This window comes from Rhinopithecus roxellana, chromosome 4 (assembly GCF_007565055.1).
Source record: "Rhinopithecus roxellana isolate Shanxi Qingling chromosome 4, ASM756505v1, whole genome shotgun sequence".
NCBI classification, from domain to species: Eukaryota; Metazoa; Chordata; class Mammalia; order Primates; family Cercopithecidae; genus Rhinopithecus; species Rhinopithecus roxellana.
Genome location: NC_044552.1, coordinates 156,628,368 through 156,645,485, shown reverse-complemented (window position 1 = coordinate 156,645,485; position 17,118 = coordinate 156,628,368). Strand labels below are relative to the sequence as shown.

At 40.5% G+C, this 17,118-nt stretch overlaps 1 protein-coding gene across 3 annotated transcripts in view; it reads right to left on the bottom strand.

The window, feature by feature from the left end:
- PRKN (parkin RBR E3 ubiquitin protein ligase) overlaps positions 1-17,118 on the bottom strand; it is a 1,396,422-nt gene that overhangs the window by 189,452 nt on the left and 1,189,852 nt on the right. For all 3 annotated transcript variants that reach the window (XM_010373152.2, XM_030929283.1, XM_030929284.1), the window contains one exon: positions 13,131-13,280. In XM_010373152.2, coding sequence (XP_010371454.1) covers positions 13,131-13,280 — 150 coding nt within the window. The remainder of the gene's footprint in view (positions 1-13,130; positions 13,281-17,118) is intronic.

Below are 17,118 nucleotides of genomic sequence, written 5' to 3'. Positions count from 1 at the left end.
CCAGAATAAAGATATTTCCCAACTGCTTTGGGGGCTGGCCACGTAGCCTCACAAGTAACTTTTCTCTGTCAGAATATGAGTACAATGTTGTGTGCTACTTCCAGATTTGACCTTTAAAGAGACTGGGAATGTCCTCTTCTCTTTCCCCTTTGTTTCTGGTTGAAATGTGGACCTGGGGCTGAGCCACCTTACACCATGTAGATGAAGGCAACTCAAGGCTTGGTGGAGTGGAGCATCCCAGCTCCAGACATAATTTTATGAGAGAGAGAAATAAACTCCCATCCACTTACGTCACTGCAGTCCTAGGAGTTGGCCACACGCCATGGAACTAGTGTCAGAATAATATAATGGAGGCTACTACAATCCATTTAGCCAGAGAGGAACAAAAAGATTTTTTTAAATTGCTGATTACCATTACAGTGGACACAAAAATATTATGGAATATAATAATCTGGAGGTGATTTTGTTTGCTACTAAAAAGCTCTGATCAAATAATTCTTTTTTTTTTTTTTCCCCAATATCTGCCCAAAGTCCTTAGTAAATGAATTCCTTTGGTCATTATTAAGAGAAATAAATGCCTGTGTGCCCATTAAGAGATTTTGATTGGAGAAACAGAAAGCTCCAATTTAACTGGCTTAAATAGAAAGGAAATGTATCATATCCCATAACACGCAGTCCAACAATGGAGTGGCTTCAGAGCTGATGCACTCAGTAGTGCAATGAACTCTAGAAGGGCCTGGATCTTCTCAAACCTGATCACTAGTAAGGGTCACAGGATTAGCAAGTGGTTTAGACTACTCAGAACTCACTACTGACCTGGAAAATGAGGTCATTTCCCAAAGCGGTGCACACTTGAAAAAAAGAAAAAAAATATGTTCTGTTAGCAAGAGAAAGGGGGAGATTGACGTCAGGAGGGAAACTGACATTTTAGTCTGCAGTCTGTCTGCTGTGCACACACAGATTCTATGACCTGATAGAAACTTGCCCCTGCTGGCTGACAGCCAGGTGCTGGGGGTCACGCTCTATCAGCAAGCAGTTCTGTTTGTACAGGGAAGGTAAATAGCCTATAGAGTTGGTTTCATGCTGGCTATTTTATTCACATTCCGAGGTAGCTTGTGTCCCTGCAGATTTCTGATTATATATCAATGATGTTTAACATGATGCTCAGAATATTAAAAGCATTCCCAGTAAGTGTTTTATCTAAATCGTGTTTACAATGGAAGTTTTGTGCTTTTCTGAGGTCTTGCAAAAACAATCTGTGGTTTCTTTAGACCAAGAAACTAAAAATAGACACAGTGACATAGTCTCCACACAGCAATTTTGAGATGGAAAATGTTACATTAACAGGGTGAAGCAGTTCCCATCCATCCCATAATAGGAAGTTCTGGGTCAATAGATTTAGTCTAACAAAGATCTTATCTCTTTAATCCTATCTTTCTACTTCAACTTTTCTTATTGATTAAGCAGCTTCTGAACTTTACAGCAATACAATACTGCTTATCCAAAGCCCAGCCACGTCATCACATAAAAGAGTTTTTGAGAAGTCTACTTTGATTTAGATTTCTTTCGTTCCAAATAGCAGCTATCTTCTGAATACATAGCTTTTCTATGTACTTCCTAGTTACATGTAAAACCATTGAAATGAATGGTCTAAACAAGGTTGATTAATCACTGGGAAATTTCTCTTTTAGGACACATCCATTCCAAGCCCTACATTCTTTTAAAACTCCAGCAAATAAAATTCCATCTTATTTCTGATGCAAATGACTAACTTACAAGTTCACTGGACTATTTCTTCTATTTCCTTCAAATAATCAGGGCATGTCAAAATGCAGGTATGTACACAAAAAGAACAATGCTTCAAGTTCTTTTATTTTTTTGAGACGGAGTCTCGCTCTGTTGCCCAGGCTGGAGTGCAGTGGCACCATCTCGGCTCACTGCAAGCTCTGCCTCCCGGGTTCACGCCATTCTCCTGCTTCAGCCTCCCGAGTAGCTGGGACTACAGGCACCCGCCACCACACCTGGCTAGTTTTTCATTTTTAGTAGAGACAGGGTTTCACCATGTTAGCCAGGATGATCTCGATCTTCTGACCTCGTGATCTGCCCGCCTTAGCCTTCCAAAGTGCTGGGATTACACTGCGGCTGGCCTCAAATTCTAAGAAGGACACAATCAAAAGCTTGCATTTGATAATGTGTGAGAATTATTTAGGGATACGTCACATTCTGCAAGTGGACTGGGTTCATCTATATGGGGAGGTGGCCACAGGAAGAGTGAACACAGACTTCCTCCAAATTACAGGCCTGCCAGTTTAGCACTAATACCTTGAGAGGAATTGGGAAAAAATCACTTGGCATCAAATTCCCAGACTGTCCTTTAACTCTGGTCAATAACCAACATGGCTTTGTGAAGAAAAATGTGATGTGTGTCAGGAACAATATACTATCTATCTGAAAGACGGTAACAGGCGACTTTGATTAGAGAAAGACACAGGCATTCTTGGCCTTCTTCTACAGAAAGGAGGAAGAAAATTGCTTTTTGGAAGTGCAGCAATAGGCCCGCTTGACCAATTATCTCCTAGAGTGCAACAGTGAGGCTTATCTCCTTCTGACTGGGTTCCTTCTCACTTGTACACTTCTTCTGATCCTAGTTCAAGAATGGGCAAACAGACAGGCAAGGGTTATACATTGGACCTGGGCCTTACCCGTGGTCTTGTAGTTACTTGATGTTTTTCTTCTCCTTGAAAAATATTCTAAAATAAATTGGACTTTAAGAAATTTCCTTAGTCTCTATCCACAACATCAACTTTTTAACGGACAGTGGGGACAAAGGCCTGTATGGTAGGCTTGGATAGTTCTGCCAGGTGTACCTCCTAAGGACCTCCAAATCTTAGGGGAGGTGGGACTGAAGGTCAAGCCAGGCCAGATCAGATTTGCCCAGGGCACACTTCAAGTTTCCACTTCTTGGTGCAAAAGAGGCAAAAGTGAGTCTTTGAGGACCTCAACTGGTAGAACCCTGGGGCCCACTGAGATGCCAAGTGGAGAAGGAGGAAAATTGGCTACATTTCTTGGAATCTTAGGAAATATGATTTCTACATCTGTTGCAGATCCTTGGAAACCAGTGCCCATGGGACTGGCTGGTCTTTACCCAAGAAAAGCCCTATTCCCTCCCAGGAGCTTGTAGAGAGAGCTGATTGAATAACTGATCGACTTAGCGTTTCCCAATGGAATGCTGGACAAGTGAGAGAAATGCCTGTTTACTCTAGTCCTGAGCGCTCATTCTGTGTGGGCTCCCTTGAACTCTGCCTAAACGTCATGAACAACAGGAATAACAGCAGTCACTTAGCGCTGGTCTTGGTGTTCCTGTTTCGTGTGAAGAGTGAGGGTGTGCTGCTTCTTCATCACGCCATGGGGCTAACATGAGATGTTCTGGGCATACGCTAGACAATCTCTGCCCTGACCCTCAAGGGGCACTAGCTGAACAAATGCCCTGTAGGGAGACGACTGCTGGAATACAGAGATGTGCAAAGTAGCAATGGGACATGTTTTCCTATAATGTAAGAACTATTTAAACATTTTGTGTAATTTAATTAAAACATCACTGATTTGCATTGGCTGCTCAATACATTTGGTGACATGTTCAGAGACCCTATTTTGCGAAGGTAAATTAAATTTCCAAGTGGACTTCATTCTCATTAAAAAATGACATTCAGCTACATGGGTATGACAGGAGAGTTGCTCCTGACACATTCCAGGTTTAAGAGTGGCCAGCCGGACCACCACCTGCATGCCTGGCTCTTTCTGGAACAGCAGCGAGGCTCCATGGAGTTGGTTTCTGTGCCCTCGGTCTCTGCCAGTGAAAATATTGGTCACATTGCTTTTATTTTTAACATGTAACATTACTAAGTTTAATTAAGAAAAAAATAATTCATAAACTCAGTCCCTCATGTTATAAAAAAGTAACCATCAATCTACATGTTCAGAAACCTCAAACATTCTAGAAGGTTATAAACTGAAAAGTAAAAGCTTCCTCCCTCACATCATCACTTCCTCTACCCAAAGGCAGCCACTGTTCCCGGGCTGTCTTTGCTTCTTTCCAGAAAAAATCTTACACACTCATGTGCACGGATCCCCTTTTCATGCTGTCTTTACTTCATTCTGCGTATTAAAAGTGGTTCTGTATCAGGACACCGATTGACCTCACTCTTCGTAATAGAGTATTGTATTCCGCTGTATAATTATGTCAAGAACGTACTTAGCTGCTGTAATACTATGGAAAAGTTGATGGTTTCCATATTTTTATCTACTACAAAATAGTGCTGGAAAGGGGAAGATCACCATTCAGAATGCTGGGGTTTAGGGAGATGCAAGCTGCCCCCAGGTCTGCCCCAGCTGAGCTGGACCCAAGCACTACCTCCTTAGGATTGTTCTCGCTGTTTGCAGAAGCACTTCTTCACACATGGAAAATAAAAACACATCTACATGTCATTTTTTTTTTTTGTTATTATCATAATGCCCCATGCAGTTAACATTTTATGAGATTGACACATGGTGACACTTGCCCTATGAAAATATTTTATCATTTATTGTTATATAAGTTATTCTCATGTTCATTTAATAGGGATCCTTGGAAGGAGAGTTACTAAGCACACATGATCACAAAATTTCATCCCGTCTTCTCTAATTGATCTTAAACCCATAAAAATATATATCAATGGCAGTATTAGAAAGAAAAAGATTTTACTGTAAAAATATATTGTAGTCTCAAAAATACATTTGAGCCAAATATACCATATAATTTAAAAAGTCATGCTTTCATTAGTTCTCTACAAAAAAGAACTATTGTGGGCCTAATGGCTCTGATTTTTGGGTATCACCTTCTTATTGTGACTAGCAGTATGCAATTCAGCGCCATGCATTAAAAAAATAAAGCAAGACATCTGAATCCCAAGTAGCTTCATAAAACACCTGTCTTACAAAATGTACCACACAAAGGGTAGTTCTTGCTCTATAGAGTTGCAGAAATGCTGAGTGTGATGTTCTGCTTGTTCAAGCAATGTGTGTTTGTATATTGAAAGCTTTAAGTCCTATAGGAAAGAAATTGGTTTAATCTGGCTTACCCAGTGCCTCCAACTATTGGATTGTAGATCTCTGCTCCATCTCTCTGTACCCCAACTCTTGCCATAGTCCTGGCAACATCTGTTGGAACCTGGATTGCATGACCCCTACTCTGGAAAATGCTGCTTTATATTTTTATAGTCAAGAATTTGCTGTATTTTGGTAAAGTTTTTTTCCCCCCTCAACTACAGCTGAATAGCTCAAAGTGCTTATGTTGAAAACACAGGAAACCTTGAGTTTGCAAATGTTACTCCTTGGACAGACGTCCCGGCCTTTTACCAGACCAGAACTGTCCAATAGAACTTTCTGCAGTGATGAAAATGGGCTATATCTGCACTGTTCAATACAGTAGCCACTTGCCATGTATGGCCACTGAGCGCTTGGAATGTGGTTACTGTCACTGAGGAACTGACTTTTTAATTATACTTACTTTTAAATAGCTATATGTGGCTAAAGGCTGCCATGTTAGACACACAGCCCTATACAGAAGTCAGAGCATGACGAAAATAAATGCACAGAAACAATGTGATCTTCACAAGAAGCCTGTTTTCAGGACTGTTCTGAGCTCTCTGCAGCTTGTAAAGCTAAAGAAGTGTTCTCCAATCGATTTACCATAAAACTGATTTTCTAACACATTATTCAAAAAGATGGATCTTACGATTTTGAAAGAGTATAATTATTGGCCAGGTGCGGTGGCTCACACCTGTAATCCCAGCCCTTTGGGAGGCTGAGGTGAGTAGATTGCCTGAGGTCAGGAGTTCGAGACCAGCCTGACTAACATGGTGAAACCCCATCTTTACTAAAAATACAAAACTTAGCCGGGCGTAGTGGCAGTTGCCTGTAATCCCAGCTACTCAGGAGGCTGAGGCAGGAGAATCACTTGAACCTGGGAGGCAGAAGTGGCAGTGAGCCGAGATCGTGCTATTGTACTCCAGCCTGCATGACAGAGTGAGACTCCGTCTCAAAAAGAAAAAAAAAAAAAAAAGAGTATAATTATTTCATATTTACTTTTATTTCAACAAAAACTGGTTAAAGACAATGAGAATGGCTACTGGTCTGTGTTGGGTTAAAAAAATACACTTTTCTATATGCAGCTGAGCCTTGAACAACATGCATTAGAATGTAAGTCCACTTATATGTTGATTCTCTTCTGCCTTGGTCACCTCTGTAACAGCAAGACCAACCCCTCCTCTTCCTCCTCAGCCTACTCATCATGAAGACGATGAGGGTGAAGACCTTTATGATGATCTACTTCCATTTAATAAATAGAAAATACATTTTCTCTTCCTTATGATTTTCTTAATAATGTTTTCTTTTCTCTAGCTTATTTTATCATAAGAATATAGTTATAATACATGTGACATACAAATTCCTGCTCATTAGCCATTTATATTATTGATAAGGCTTCCCGTCAACAGTGGCCAGTTGTAGTTGAGTTTAAGCTATCTGCTGACTTTTGGTTGCAGGAGGGGTTGGCATCCCTCAACTCCCAGTTGCTCATCAAAGATCAACTGTACCTCAAAATCACAGAACACTTTCTAGGAATGTCTGCTAACTGATAGATGCTTTCCAGAGGAATGGTATGCAGAACTTGTTTGTACATTTGTGAACAGTTTCTTTAACTAAAATAAATACTCTCCGAAGCTTTCTATCTTTGCACTTCAAGCTGTCTCACAGGCAGAAAGTCTAGCGAGACTTATTTCCAATCTGCAAATGAGCTGATCTTAGAGTTTAAATTAGATTTTTGGACATATGTCAAATAAACATGGAATGCATATTTTTTGACATTTCATAACATCAACTTTCTTTTTAAAAATGCTCTTTGATGAAGAACATCTTGTATATCAAAGCCTAAAGTACCAACAAGATTTGATTCCGCTCTCTACGTGCTGGAGTGTCCAGGCGGTTGAGGCAAACTTGCATGGGGACAGCTGGCATGAAGGCTCATGAACCCACAGTTAGTCATCCTGAGAAACACCTGTTCTTTCTGGTGTCTCCCTGAAAACATCATGATGTAAACCACACACATTTGGAGACTAGATTTTAATCTCTAGTCTTAAAAAATCTCAATATGGTTTAAAAATTACCTAAGCATAATTTAATTAAATTACATATTTTTACAAAAATAAATTAAAATTGGCTTAAAGAATAAGAAAAGTAACCATTTTCTTTTTTCCTTTTATTATTAAATATTGATCATCTACACGTTTTCTCTTTCCAGACTCCACCTATTGAAAAAACAGCTTGATATCTATTTGTTAATTTGGAGTTTAAACTCAATAATTAGTTAAATCTCTGAGTAAAAGGGTAGGTATCATCATAATTTATCTTCATAGACTCCTTTCCTACTTAAAGGCTGAAAATGAGGTTCAGACTCTCATTTCACTAAAACCTCCAACAATATTTCAATGCTGTTGTTATAAGTCGTTCAAAATAACAAGTTTAACCAAAAACATATACACATTTCTTTGCACGAAGTAGGTCATATCCCATACTTGCACAGGCCTAGAACCACATTTGAGGGAGGCTTTACAACTTCATTTTTATAATTTTTGAAACTCTTTTTAAGAAAATCAATGCAAGAAAGTGAACATGGCAAGAAGCTTTGGAAAGGACCCATGCAAGCGAGGAGCCCCAGGCGAAGGCCTCATTAGTTCCCTGATAAATCTGCCTCTGAACAACACAGCACGGTGTTTGTTTAAGGAGAGAGTCACTGTTAGAGGCCTTAAGAAATTCATCGCATTTCCTTAACTTATGGTCACTAATAAGATTTTTGAAATTCTATTTTCATTTAAATGTGTATTTTTCAGCAGTTGCTAAATTTTGTTTCTGGATTTCTAATTAAAACCAGAAAATTCCTCATCCAACTTCAAGCATTATTTTAATAAATTATCTCCCAGACATGTAATACTCTGAGACAACACCAAATAAGATAAAGATGTTTTATTTATAGATAACTCGGAAGGCCTGATTGCCTTGGGTCAGTGAGTATAATGTCTGCGTTCCCGGGTCAGTGAGTATAATGTATTCCATATTTTGTTGCTGTTTTCCAGTACTAAACACATCAACATTTTGCATCAGAATCATAAAAGTTTGTGAGATGGTTCTGATGACTAGCAATAAGGCCAGAAAAAAAGAATAATGCATAACGTGAATTCTTCAGGAAATCAATTAATTTTTTTTATGAGCAGTAGTAAAAGTAGGATCTAGGGTTAGTAGAGTGAGGCTAGACTAGTATTTGATACCAAAATACATTCTCTGTTGTGTTCTATCTATGTAAAAATATTCTGTGCTGAGTCAAAACCGAAATCTCAGTGCTCCCAAGAGTAGCACATTTTACATATCAGAATGTACTCTTTACTTGGCCTTGTATGTAGTCTTTGATAGAGCACATCAATTCTGTAAATTCTGCAGTACTTTCAGGTTTCTAATGGACTTTTTGTGGATCCCTGAACGTAGTGTTATTTTGGTTTTCTGAATTATATACTATGTGTGCTATTAAAACACTGTATATTGTATAAGTATATAAAGGTGCTTAAATATTTTTCAAAGAGGTCTTTGTTGGGGCAAGGTAAGCAGTTCTAATACTGGGATACATGATGATTAATATTGGAAAATTAAAGTAATAGTTTATTGATATTACTCCTAGATTATTAAGATTCACGCAATCATTTATTCTATTCATTCATTCATACATTTCATGAATGTTAAACACCAAATACATGCATTACTAAGAAGAATGAAAAGGCTTAGGACAGGAATATAAAGACAGGAAACCAGTGTAACACTGCAGCTTGAATCCTGGGAGGTGGTACTTTCAAATAATTCTTTATACTGGTAATAAATTTGCTGGATTCATCCCACATTTATCAGAACTTTCCTAGGTGGACTGACATCATCATTTAAATGGAAATCCCTGTCTTCATTTATCAGTTAAGGTACATTGCTCCTGAGGGAACAGATAAGCCTGTGACACAGTGGAGCAGTGTCTGGAATCTGATTTTCCAATGGACTTTCCCATATGTGTGAACAAAAGACTCATAAATACTAACTATAGCACCTATTTTACAGAAGCTCAACTAAAGACACAGAAATCTTCAGATGGAAAGGATATACAATAGAAACCACAGCTGTGTGGAAGACCACCCAGGCACATGGTGGTGGGTGAAATGACTAGAAGATCAGAATCCTCTGGAGCCTAGGGCTCAACACATGGGTGTCTAGCTCCAAAAAATTTTAAATCCTACAACTGGCAGATAATTTGAGTTTCAACTTTTTTACACACTATTTTTTTTTTTTTTTGTAACAGCAAACATTTCTTGAATACCCATATAGTAAGAGTTGTACTTTTTCTATCTTGATAGTTGAAGGAAAAACATTAAGCATGGGTGAATTCACAGACATCTTACAATAAATCTGTGAACCACACCGAGAATCACTGGAGTTAATGATGTCTAGGGCTTTTTGCACATCTAGAACTCTATAATTCTTCTACAGCTTTGCTACCAATGACTTTTCCTTGAACGATGTATTGAATGAGACACTCACTTCTCCCTGAGGCAGCTTATTTTGTTCTTCGTTGTCCATAGTGTTAGAGCAAAGAGTAAAAGGAGATTCATCTTCTTCTAACTTTTATGTATTGGGCCATGTTCTACTTCTGAAATGACATAATCTAACCACAATTTCTTCCAGACAATGGCTTTCCATTATACTCCTTAAACCCAGAAAAAAATGGGCAGCTTACAAGGATGTACAAACCACAGCAAAACAACATGCATCAGGAAAAGCGGAAGAGAAAGAAGGAAACAAGTAAAGCCAGGAAACCAGTTTCCAAATCCATTGTGTTTATGACCTCTCTATATGCTATCCAGAGGCCACAGATGTAGCTTTAGATTTTCTAGCAGTCAACTTTCAGAGGCAAACCTTATCAGTTGGTTTAACATCCTTAAAGGCAGCTTTCCTCAGGACAAGCATAAGTGTGCTTGGTACTCAGATCAGACTTGAATAGTCAGCATGGTTCCTTGTGGAAAAGTCTGTTGGGATGTCCTGAACCACAGGCATCACATTTCCTGTGTAATGATCACACTATAAACAAATGGCATCATGGCAAAGTAGTATTTAGGAAAAGCAATTATTTGAAGGCTAAAAATAGTAAGGTCTAGGTGCCCAATTTCCTGCTGTAGATCTGGCTACATCCTTGATTCTAGACTGTTTGGAAGAGTATATCCAATGAATGCCACATATGCAATCTTCCTTGAATGTTGCGTCTTTTGGGTGAGCTTTGGATAAATATTCATTAAGCTTTTGATTAAATATTAAATAAATCTGCACTTACTCTATGCCAGGAACTATTCTATGTATTTCACACTTATTATCTCATTTAGTATTCACAATAGTCTTATACAGAGTTGCTCATATATATCCTATTTTAGAGATAAGGAAACTGACAAAGATGAAGACCACTAGTAGTTTGTGAAGCCAGGGTTTGAACTTCACGCATTCAACGCAATCTCCTTTTTTAATTACTGTGGAATTCCTTTAGCATTCAAGTTAGGTGAATATCCTTTAGTGAAAGTTTGGGATTTGAAGACCAAGGGCAATGATGAGGTCAATTTATCTCTGCTGAGAAGCCAAAGCAATGGGAATGGACATAAGCTTGTGAAAGAGTTTGGAGACTGGGGCAAAAAGGGAGGGAGGGAAAGGAATGCATACAGTTCAGTGCATCCTTTAGAAAATCACTTCTCTGTTCTTTTTTCAGCTTCATCAAATTGCAAACTGGGGTGGTTTAAAATATGTCCATAAATTCTTTGACCCTCTTTAAGATGGAGCCCAACTCCCTTCCCTTTGAGAGTGAGCTGGGTCTAGTATCTCACTTCTAATGAATGAAGTGAGAGTGACAGGTGCAGCTTTGGGGATTTGGTTCTACAAGGCACTGTGGTTTCCTCTCCCTGCTCCCTCTTTTGGACTGCTTGCTCTGGGGGAAGCCAGCTGCCTTCATGGGGACAAACAGCCTAAGACAAGGGCCACGTGGTAAGGAACAGTGACCTTCTGACAACAGCCGGTGAGGAACTGAGGACTTTTTTTTTGCCAACAGTCATGTGCATGAGCCACCTTGGAAGTGGATCTTCCAGCCCCAGTTAAGCCTCTAGATGACTGCAACCCAGCTAAACGGCAAACTCAGGAGGAACCCTGAGCCAGAACTACCCAGTGAAGCCACTCACGGGTGATTCCCGACCCTCAGAACCTCTGTGAGATGATATATTTCTACTATGTTAATTGTTAGAATTTGGAGTTGCTATGCAGTCATAGATAACTAATACACAATCCAGCAAACACACCTCCAAAACCAACACACCAAAACAAATTAAAATAAAGTAAGAATACATTACCCAGAATTGCCAAAGGACAAAGAAACCTTGAGAACATAGCTATCCTCCTTTAAGTCAAGTTTGCCTGCAAACTCCTTTAATCCAAAGATATTACAGCATTTTGATTCACTTCTAAAATAATTTGCCATGATTGGAGCTTATATATGTATGTTATTTACTTACAATTTACTTGTATAAAAAAGGGAACATAAAGATATTCAAGATTTTGCATTACATAAACCCTTCAACATTCTTAAAGCAAGGTCAACAACCAAATGCAAAAGATGGGCCAGCGGAATTCTCTACCTCCTAAGGAAAGTTAAAATCTTAAAATCCAGCTTTAGAGGATGGAACCACAGTAGGCAATTAGCAGGCAGAAGCACACAATTTAGCCGGTAGTTAAAAACAATTCGTTAAAAGCTCATTTTAAAAGATAACATTTGCTAGCATTCTGATCCCAGAGGTTGGCAACCTGCTGAGGCCACACACAATCAGTGCAGATAATTCAGCACATGATGATGGCTAAGACTGGAGAGTGTGTCCTGATTTCCATCATCTCCAGGGAGAGTAAACATCACTTGAGTTTTCATTTGAATGCAATCACGATTTTGAATCCAGAGGTATATCTTTCCACTTAGGCACCATGGCATCTCATTATTTTTCAACTTCCACTCCCTCTACTCCATTGTTCAACCCAGGGTTTTGTGAACCCCACTGCATGACATACAGGAAGCTTTACTAAGGGGAATGAATGCTAATTTATTTCTAGATGACTTATAGCGCTCAGCCCCAAATCAGGCCTGGCAAATATACCTCTGCTATCTATGCTCCTTCTTGCACAAAACTCCTCATGAAGTTGCAATTTTAAAAGAAACGTTTCCCATCAAAATTCAATAGACTTTTATACGCACATACACTTTCTTACTCTTCCAGGCTGCATGAAATTTAATATCAGGATTATCATCCATTTGTCATTTTAACCTATAATTTAGTAAGCTTTTTTGTGTTTGAGTTATGCTTCTTTCCTCCTTGAGCCATCAGCTTGCAGCCATAGATTCATATGAAAAGCCGGCCAGGTCACATGGTTTGACCTCTTAGAACAAACATTTTCCACGTTTCTTATTCTGCTTCCATAAGAGACACCGTTAGTTTTGTTCATCTCTGTTTAAAATGATTTTTATGACACAATAACATTTCAAGTTTGCCACATTAACCTTCATTTTATTTCTTGAAACACTTAGGCAAACAATGTCACTAAGACGTCACTGATGGAGAGTTCTTTCTCCTTCACTCCTGTCTACTTAAAGGCAACTCTGAAGAAAGAATACATTTTTGCTCTGGATCAGTTGAGTGCTGGGAGAAAAGTTTAAAAGTCTGGCCTAGTGGCTCACAGCATCTTAAAGTAAATACTTCCATAAGCAACCAAAGCAGAAAATCTTAATACAACTCTTTTCCCCAAAATAAATACATACATATTCCGATCTGGAGTCCTATAAAGGAATTTAAAATCTATTTTCTTATACATAAGTTTAAAGATGTCTGAGTCCAAAGGGAAAATGAAAATAAAATAAAAATATAATCCCAGCCCATGCGCAAAAGCGAACAAGGACAGGAACACACCGCCCCAGGGGTGCGGGCAGTACTCACCCCACAGCCCAGGCCGTTGCCGCCTTCGCAGGTGACTTTCATCTGGTCAGGCTCCGGCAGCAGCCCCGCTCCACAGCCAGGGCGGGGGCATAACACGCCCCCCATCTGCAGGACACACTCCTCTGCACCATACTGCTGGTATCGGTTGTACTGCGAAACCCAAAAAGCAGAGTGAGCTTTCAAACTGACTGTTTATTTCAGCCAAAGGGGTAGAAGCTGACAGTGTATGGGATTTCTTGCTTAACCAGTTTCAGTAAAATAATGCATGTGTGTGTATATGTGTGTGTGTGTGTGTGTGTGTGTGTGTGTGTGTGTGTGTAGGGGGAGGGAGAGGGCCAGGGGGTTGATAGAGGAGGACAAATATGCTTCAATGTAGAAAAACTCTATCAAACTCAACTGGCAAGATATATAAGTGAATTTACTCTTTGCATTTTTGTCTTCAGAAAATAGATATTCCAAAGCTCTATATTTTATAAGATTGCTTCTACCAACATATATTTCAACAATCTTATTTCATATACATTTTAAGGAACATATTTATGTATTAAATGATGAACACTTATAATATGTCACTATCAATCTTATAAAGCAAGATATTTTCATGCCTCTATTTGAAATTCAACAAGGTTGTATTATTATTTTGAAAATCGGCCCAGCATTCCACCTCATAATTGTTGGCAGCCCACACAATATCAATGAGCTAGAAGAAGACTGATGTTAAAGAATCACATTTTCCCTTTATCATTACTCTTATTCTCAAAGCATGATTTCCTGTGTCCCTGACATCATTTCTTTCTGTTACTGTTTTGCTCGGTTTCCTTTAATGCTTTCTTCAGCCTGCAAATAAATTCCAAACCTCATCAGACCATTTTCAAGGTCTTCTTTGCGGCAGCCCTACATTTTTGATCTTTTTGTAATATAAACTCAGATCAAGTCAAATAGGTTTGCTCAATTATTAATCAAATAATGCAACATTTATTGAGAGCCTACCACATTCCAGACTCTACTGAGGTGCTGGGGATACAGCAGTGAATGAATAGACTTCTCCACCTTCATCCACAGCACTGTAACAGTCAATACCGGGAGGTTAGAATGTCTATTTCCAGTGGTACTAAGTGAGGAAGAGAATAATCAACAGGCAAGAGGGAGATTCCAAAGAAGGTGAAGATCTCAATTTTAAAGAGGTGATTAGAGAGTGCCTTACAAAGCAGGTGCCTTTAAGCAAATATCTGAAGGAGATTAGAAATGCAAGTCACATGGATCCCCGGGGGAATAAGCATTCTGGACAAGCAGATAACACTGTAAGGGGGCAGAGCCCCAGTGTGCTGATGTGGTTGGCTGTTCAGGGTACAGCGAGGTGGGCAGTGGGGTGGAGGCAGAGTGAACAAGGAGGGAAAAAACAGAAGGTGAAGTTGGAGAGTTCGGGAGGATCTAGAATGCGCAGTTCCCTGATAGCTGCTTTCAGAACTCTGGCTGTTATTCTGGAAGATGCCAGAACCACTGCAGAAGTCTGAGCTGAGGTATGACATAATCTGACTAGTATTTTGAAGACATCCACCTGGCTGCTATGTTCGGCGTGCCCTCTGGAGGGCCAGGGTGTAGGCAGGAAGCAGAGAAGCCCGCAGGAGCTTATGTCAACATCTATGCAAGAGATGGCACTGGCTTGACCCGGGAAGGTAGTGCTGGAGGTAGGATCAGCGTTTGAATTCTGGGTATAAATTAAAGGGAGAAATTGCAGAATATCTATTTAGGATGGATTAATGGTATGAGAGAAAAAGAGGAGTCAAATATGAGTGTAGTGTATTTCCCTGTTTCCTGAGAAGACAGGAGGCAGGTGGGGGGTAGGGACAACTGTGGAAGAAGAAAGGGGTATGTGTGCGTGTGTGTATGTGTGTGTGTGTGTGTATGTGTGTGTGTGTAGGGAGTTGAGGCATGAAATCATTATTTCTATTGTGCTCATGTTCAGTTTGATAAGCTATTACACAGCAATGTTAAAATTTTCAGTAGTTAATTGAATAAATAAGTGTAGTTTAGGGGAAAGGCATGGGTCCCAAATACAAATTTTGAAGTCATTAGCATGAGCCTCTAATCCATTTTCTCATTCTTCTGTCCCCAGGAAAGAAGGAAAAAGATGACCTGGCCTCCTTGTAAACATGTGAATGGCATACACATACAGCACATTTACTAGAAAAGAGGTCTAAGAGTTTGGATGGCAAATGAACTAGAATCTCTGAATTTATGGGGTAAGGCTCTCTAGACAGTGTCATAAGCTGTGCAATTATCAGAGGATACAATGACGATATTTCATCAAGTAATGAATGATGAGACAGTTTATGTAATTGAGAGATTGCATGTGAGTGATTACTACATAGATTTCTTAGAGGCTTCACACATAAACCTTGCCTAGAGCACGGCCCCACATGCCAAGGAAGGACCTGAGGAGGCGACCTGAACGTCCCCAGGTCCTGCCTGAGTCTCAGGATTACCTGCATCCTTGAAATTATTCGTAAAGCTGGACACCAGGTTAGATCTATGACACTCTGACCGTGTTATGAGGTTAGATGTGATTATCCAACCTCTGCAGGGAAGGTGAGAAAACACCAGCAAAGGAGACTGAGAAGCAGCAGCCTATGAGGCAGGTGAAAACTGAGGAGGACTCAGGTGTCCCGAAAACCAAGGGAGCACATCTCAAGAAGGCTGCCAGATGAGCTGCAGTTGGAGTTGGGTGTGTGGCTGCCATCGCGGTCTTAACAAGAGTCATTTAGTGGAGTCATGGAGCCAAAAGCCTTTGGAGTGGAGTCCAGAAAGACACGGAGGAGAGAAATTCAAAGAAGTGAGAATGGACACTTTTTTAAAGGAGTTTGCCTGAAAAAGGGAGCAGAGATGGGGGTGGCCATTGGATAGGACTCTGGGGTTGTAAAGGATTTTTGAAAACGGAGAAATAATGATATGATACTATGCTGAAGGCAGGACTGAGACGAGAAGCACAGATGGACAGTTTAGGACAGAGAAAGAGCTCTGCCCTTGAGTAGGTTGGAGGAGGGGATCTAAAGGATGTGTGGAGGGTTGGCCTTCAGAGGGAAGGCAGACATCCTTAGGAAAAGGAGGCCCGGCTGAGTGCTTAGGACCAGGTGCAGAAAGGTGGAGGGGGTACTGGGATTTGAGGAAGAAGAAAGGTATGAGTGATGAAGGAAGGGGAGGGTGGAGGCAGTTGGTATCACTGCTGGGCAGCACCCAGGCCCCCTGAGGTCAGACATGATGAATTTAAAGGAAAACTCGTGAGCAGAGTCTTCTGTTTCTCTGCACAAACACTGAGCTGCAAAGGCAAAGTAGAAAGAATGCTGGATTTAAGTTTGGTTGGAGTTTTGCCGGAATTGTAAAAGGAAGCAGGACATCTCTCAATCACCTCCCGCATATGACTGTGAATGATGTCACGGTGATCCGCCAAGCCCCTCTCCCTCAGCTCTATTCACCTCCCGCATACGACTGTGAATGATGTCATGGTGATCCGCCAAGCCCCTTTCCCTCAGCTCTATTCACCTCCCACATACGACTGTGAATGATGTCACGGTGATCCGCCAAGCCCCTTTCCCTCAGTTCTATTCACCTCCCGCATATGACTGTGAATGATGTCACGGTGATCCGCCAAGCCCCTCTCCCTCAGCTCTATTCACCTTCCACTACGACTGTGAATGATGTCACGGTGATCCGCCAAGCCCCTCTCCCTCAGCTCTATTCACCTTCCACATACGACTGTGAATGATGTCACGGTGATCCGCCAAGCCCCTCTCCCTCAGCTCTATTCACCTCCCGCATATGACTGTGAATGATGTCACGGTGATCCGCCAAGCCCCTCTCCCTCAGCTCTATTCACCTCCCACATACGACTGTGAATGATGTCACGGTGATCCGCCAAGCCCCTCTCCCTCAGTTCTATTCACCTTCCACATACGACTGTGAATGATGTCATGGTGATCCGCCAAGCCCC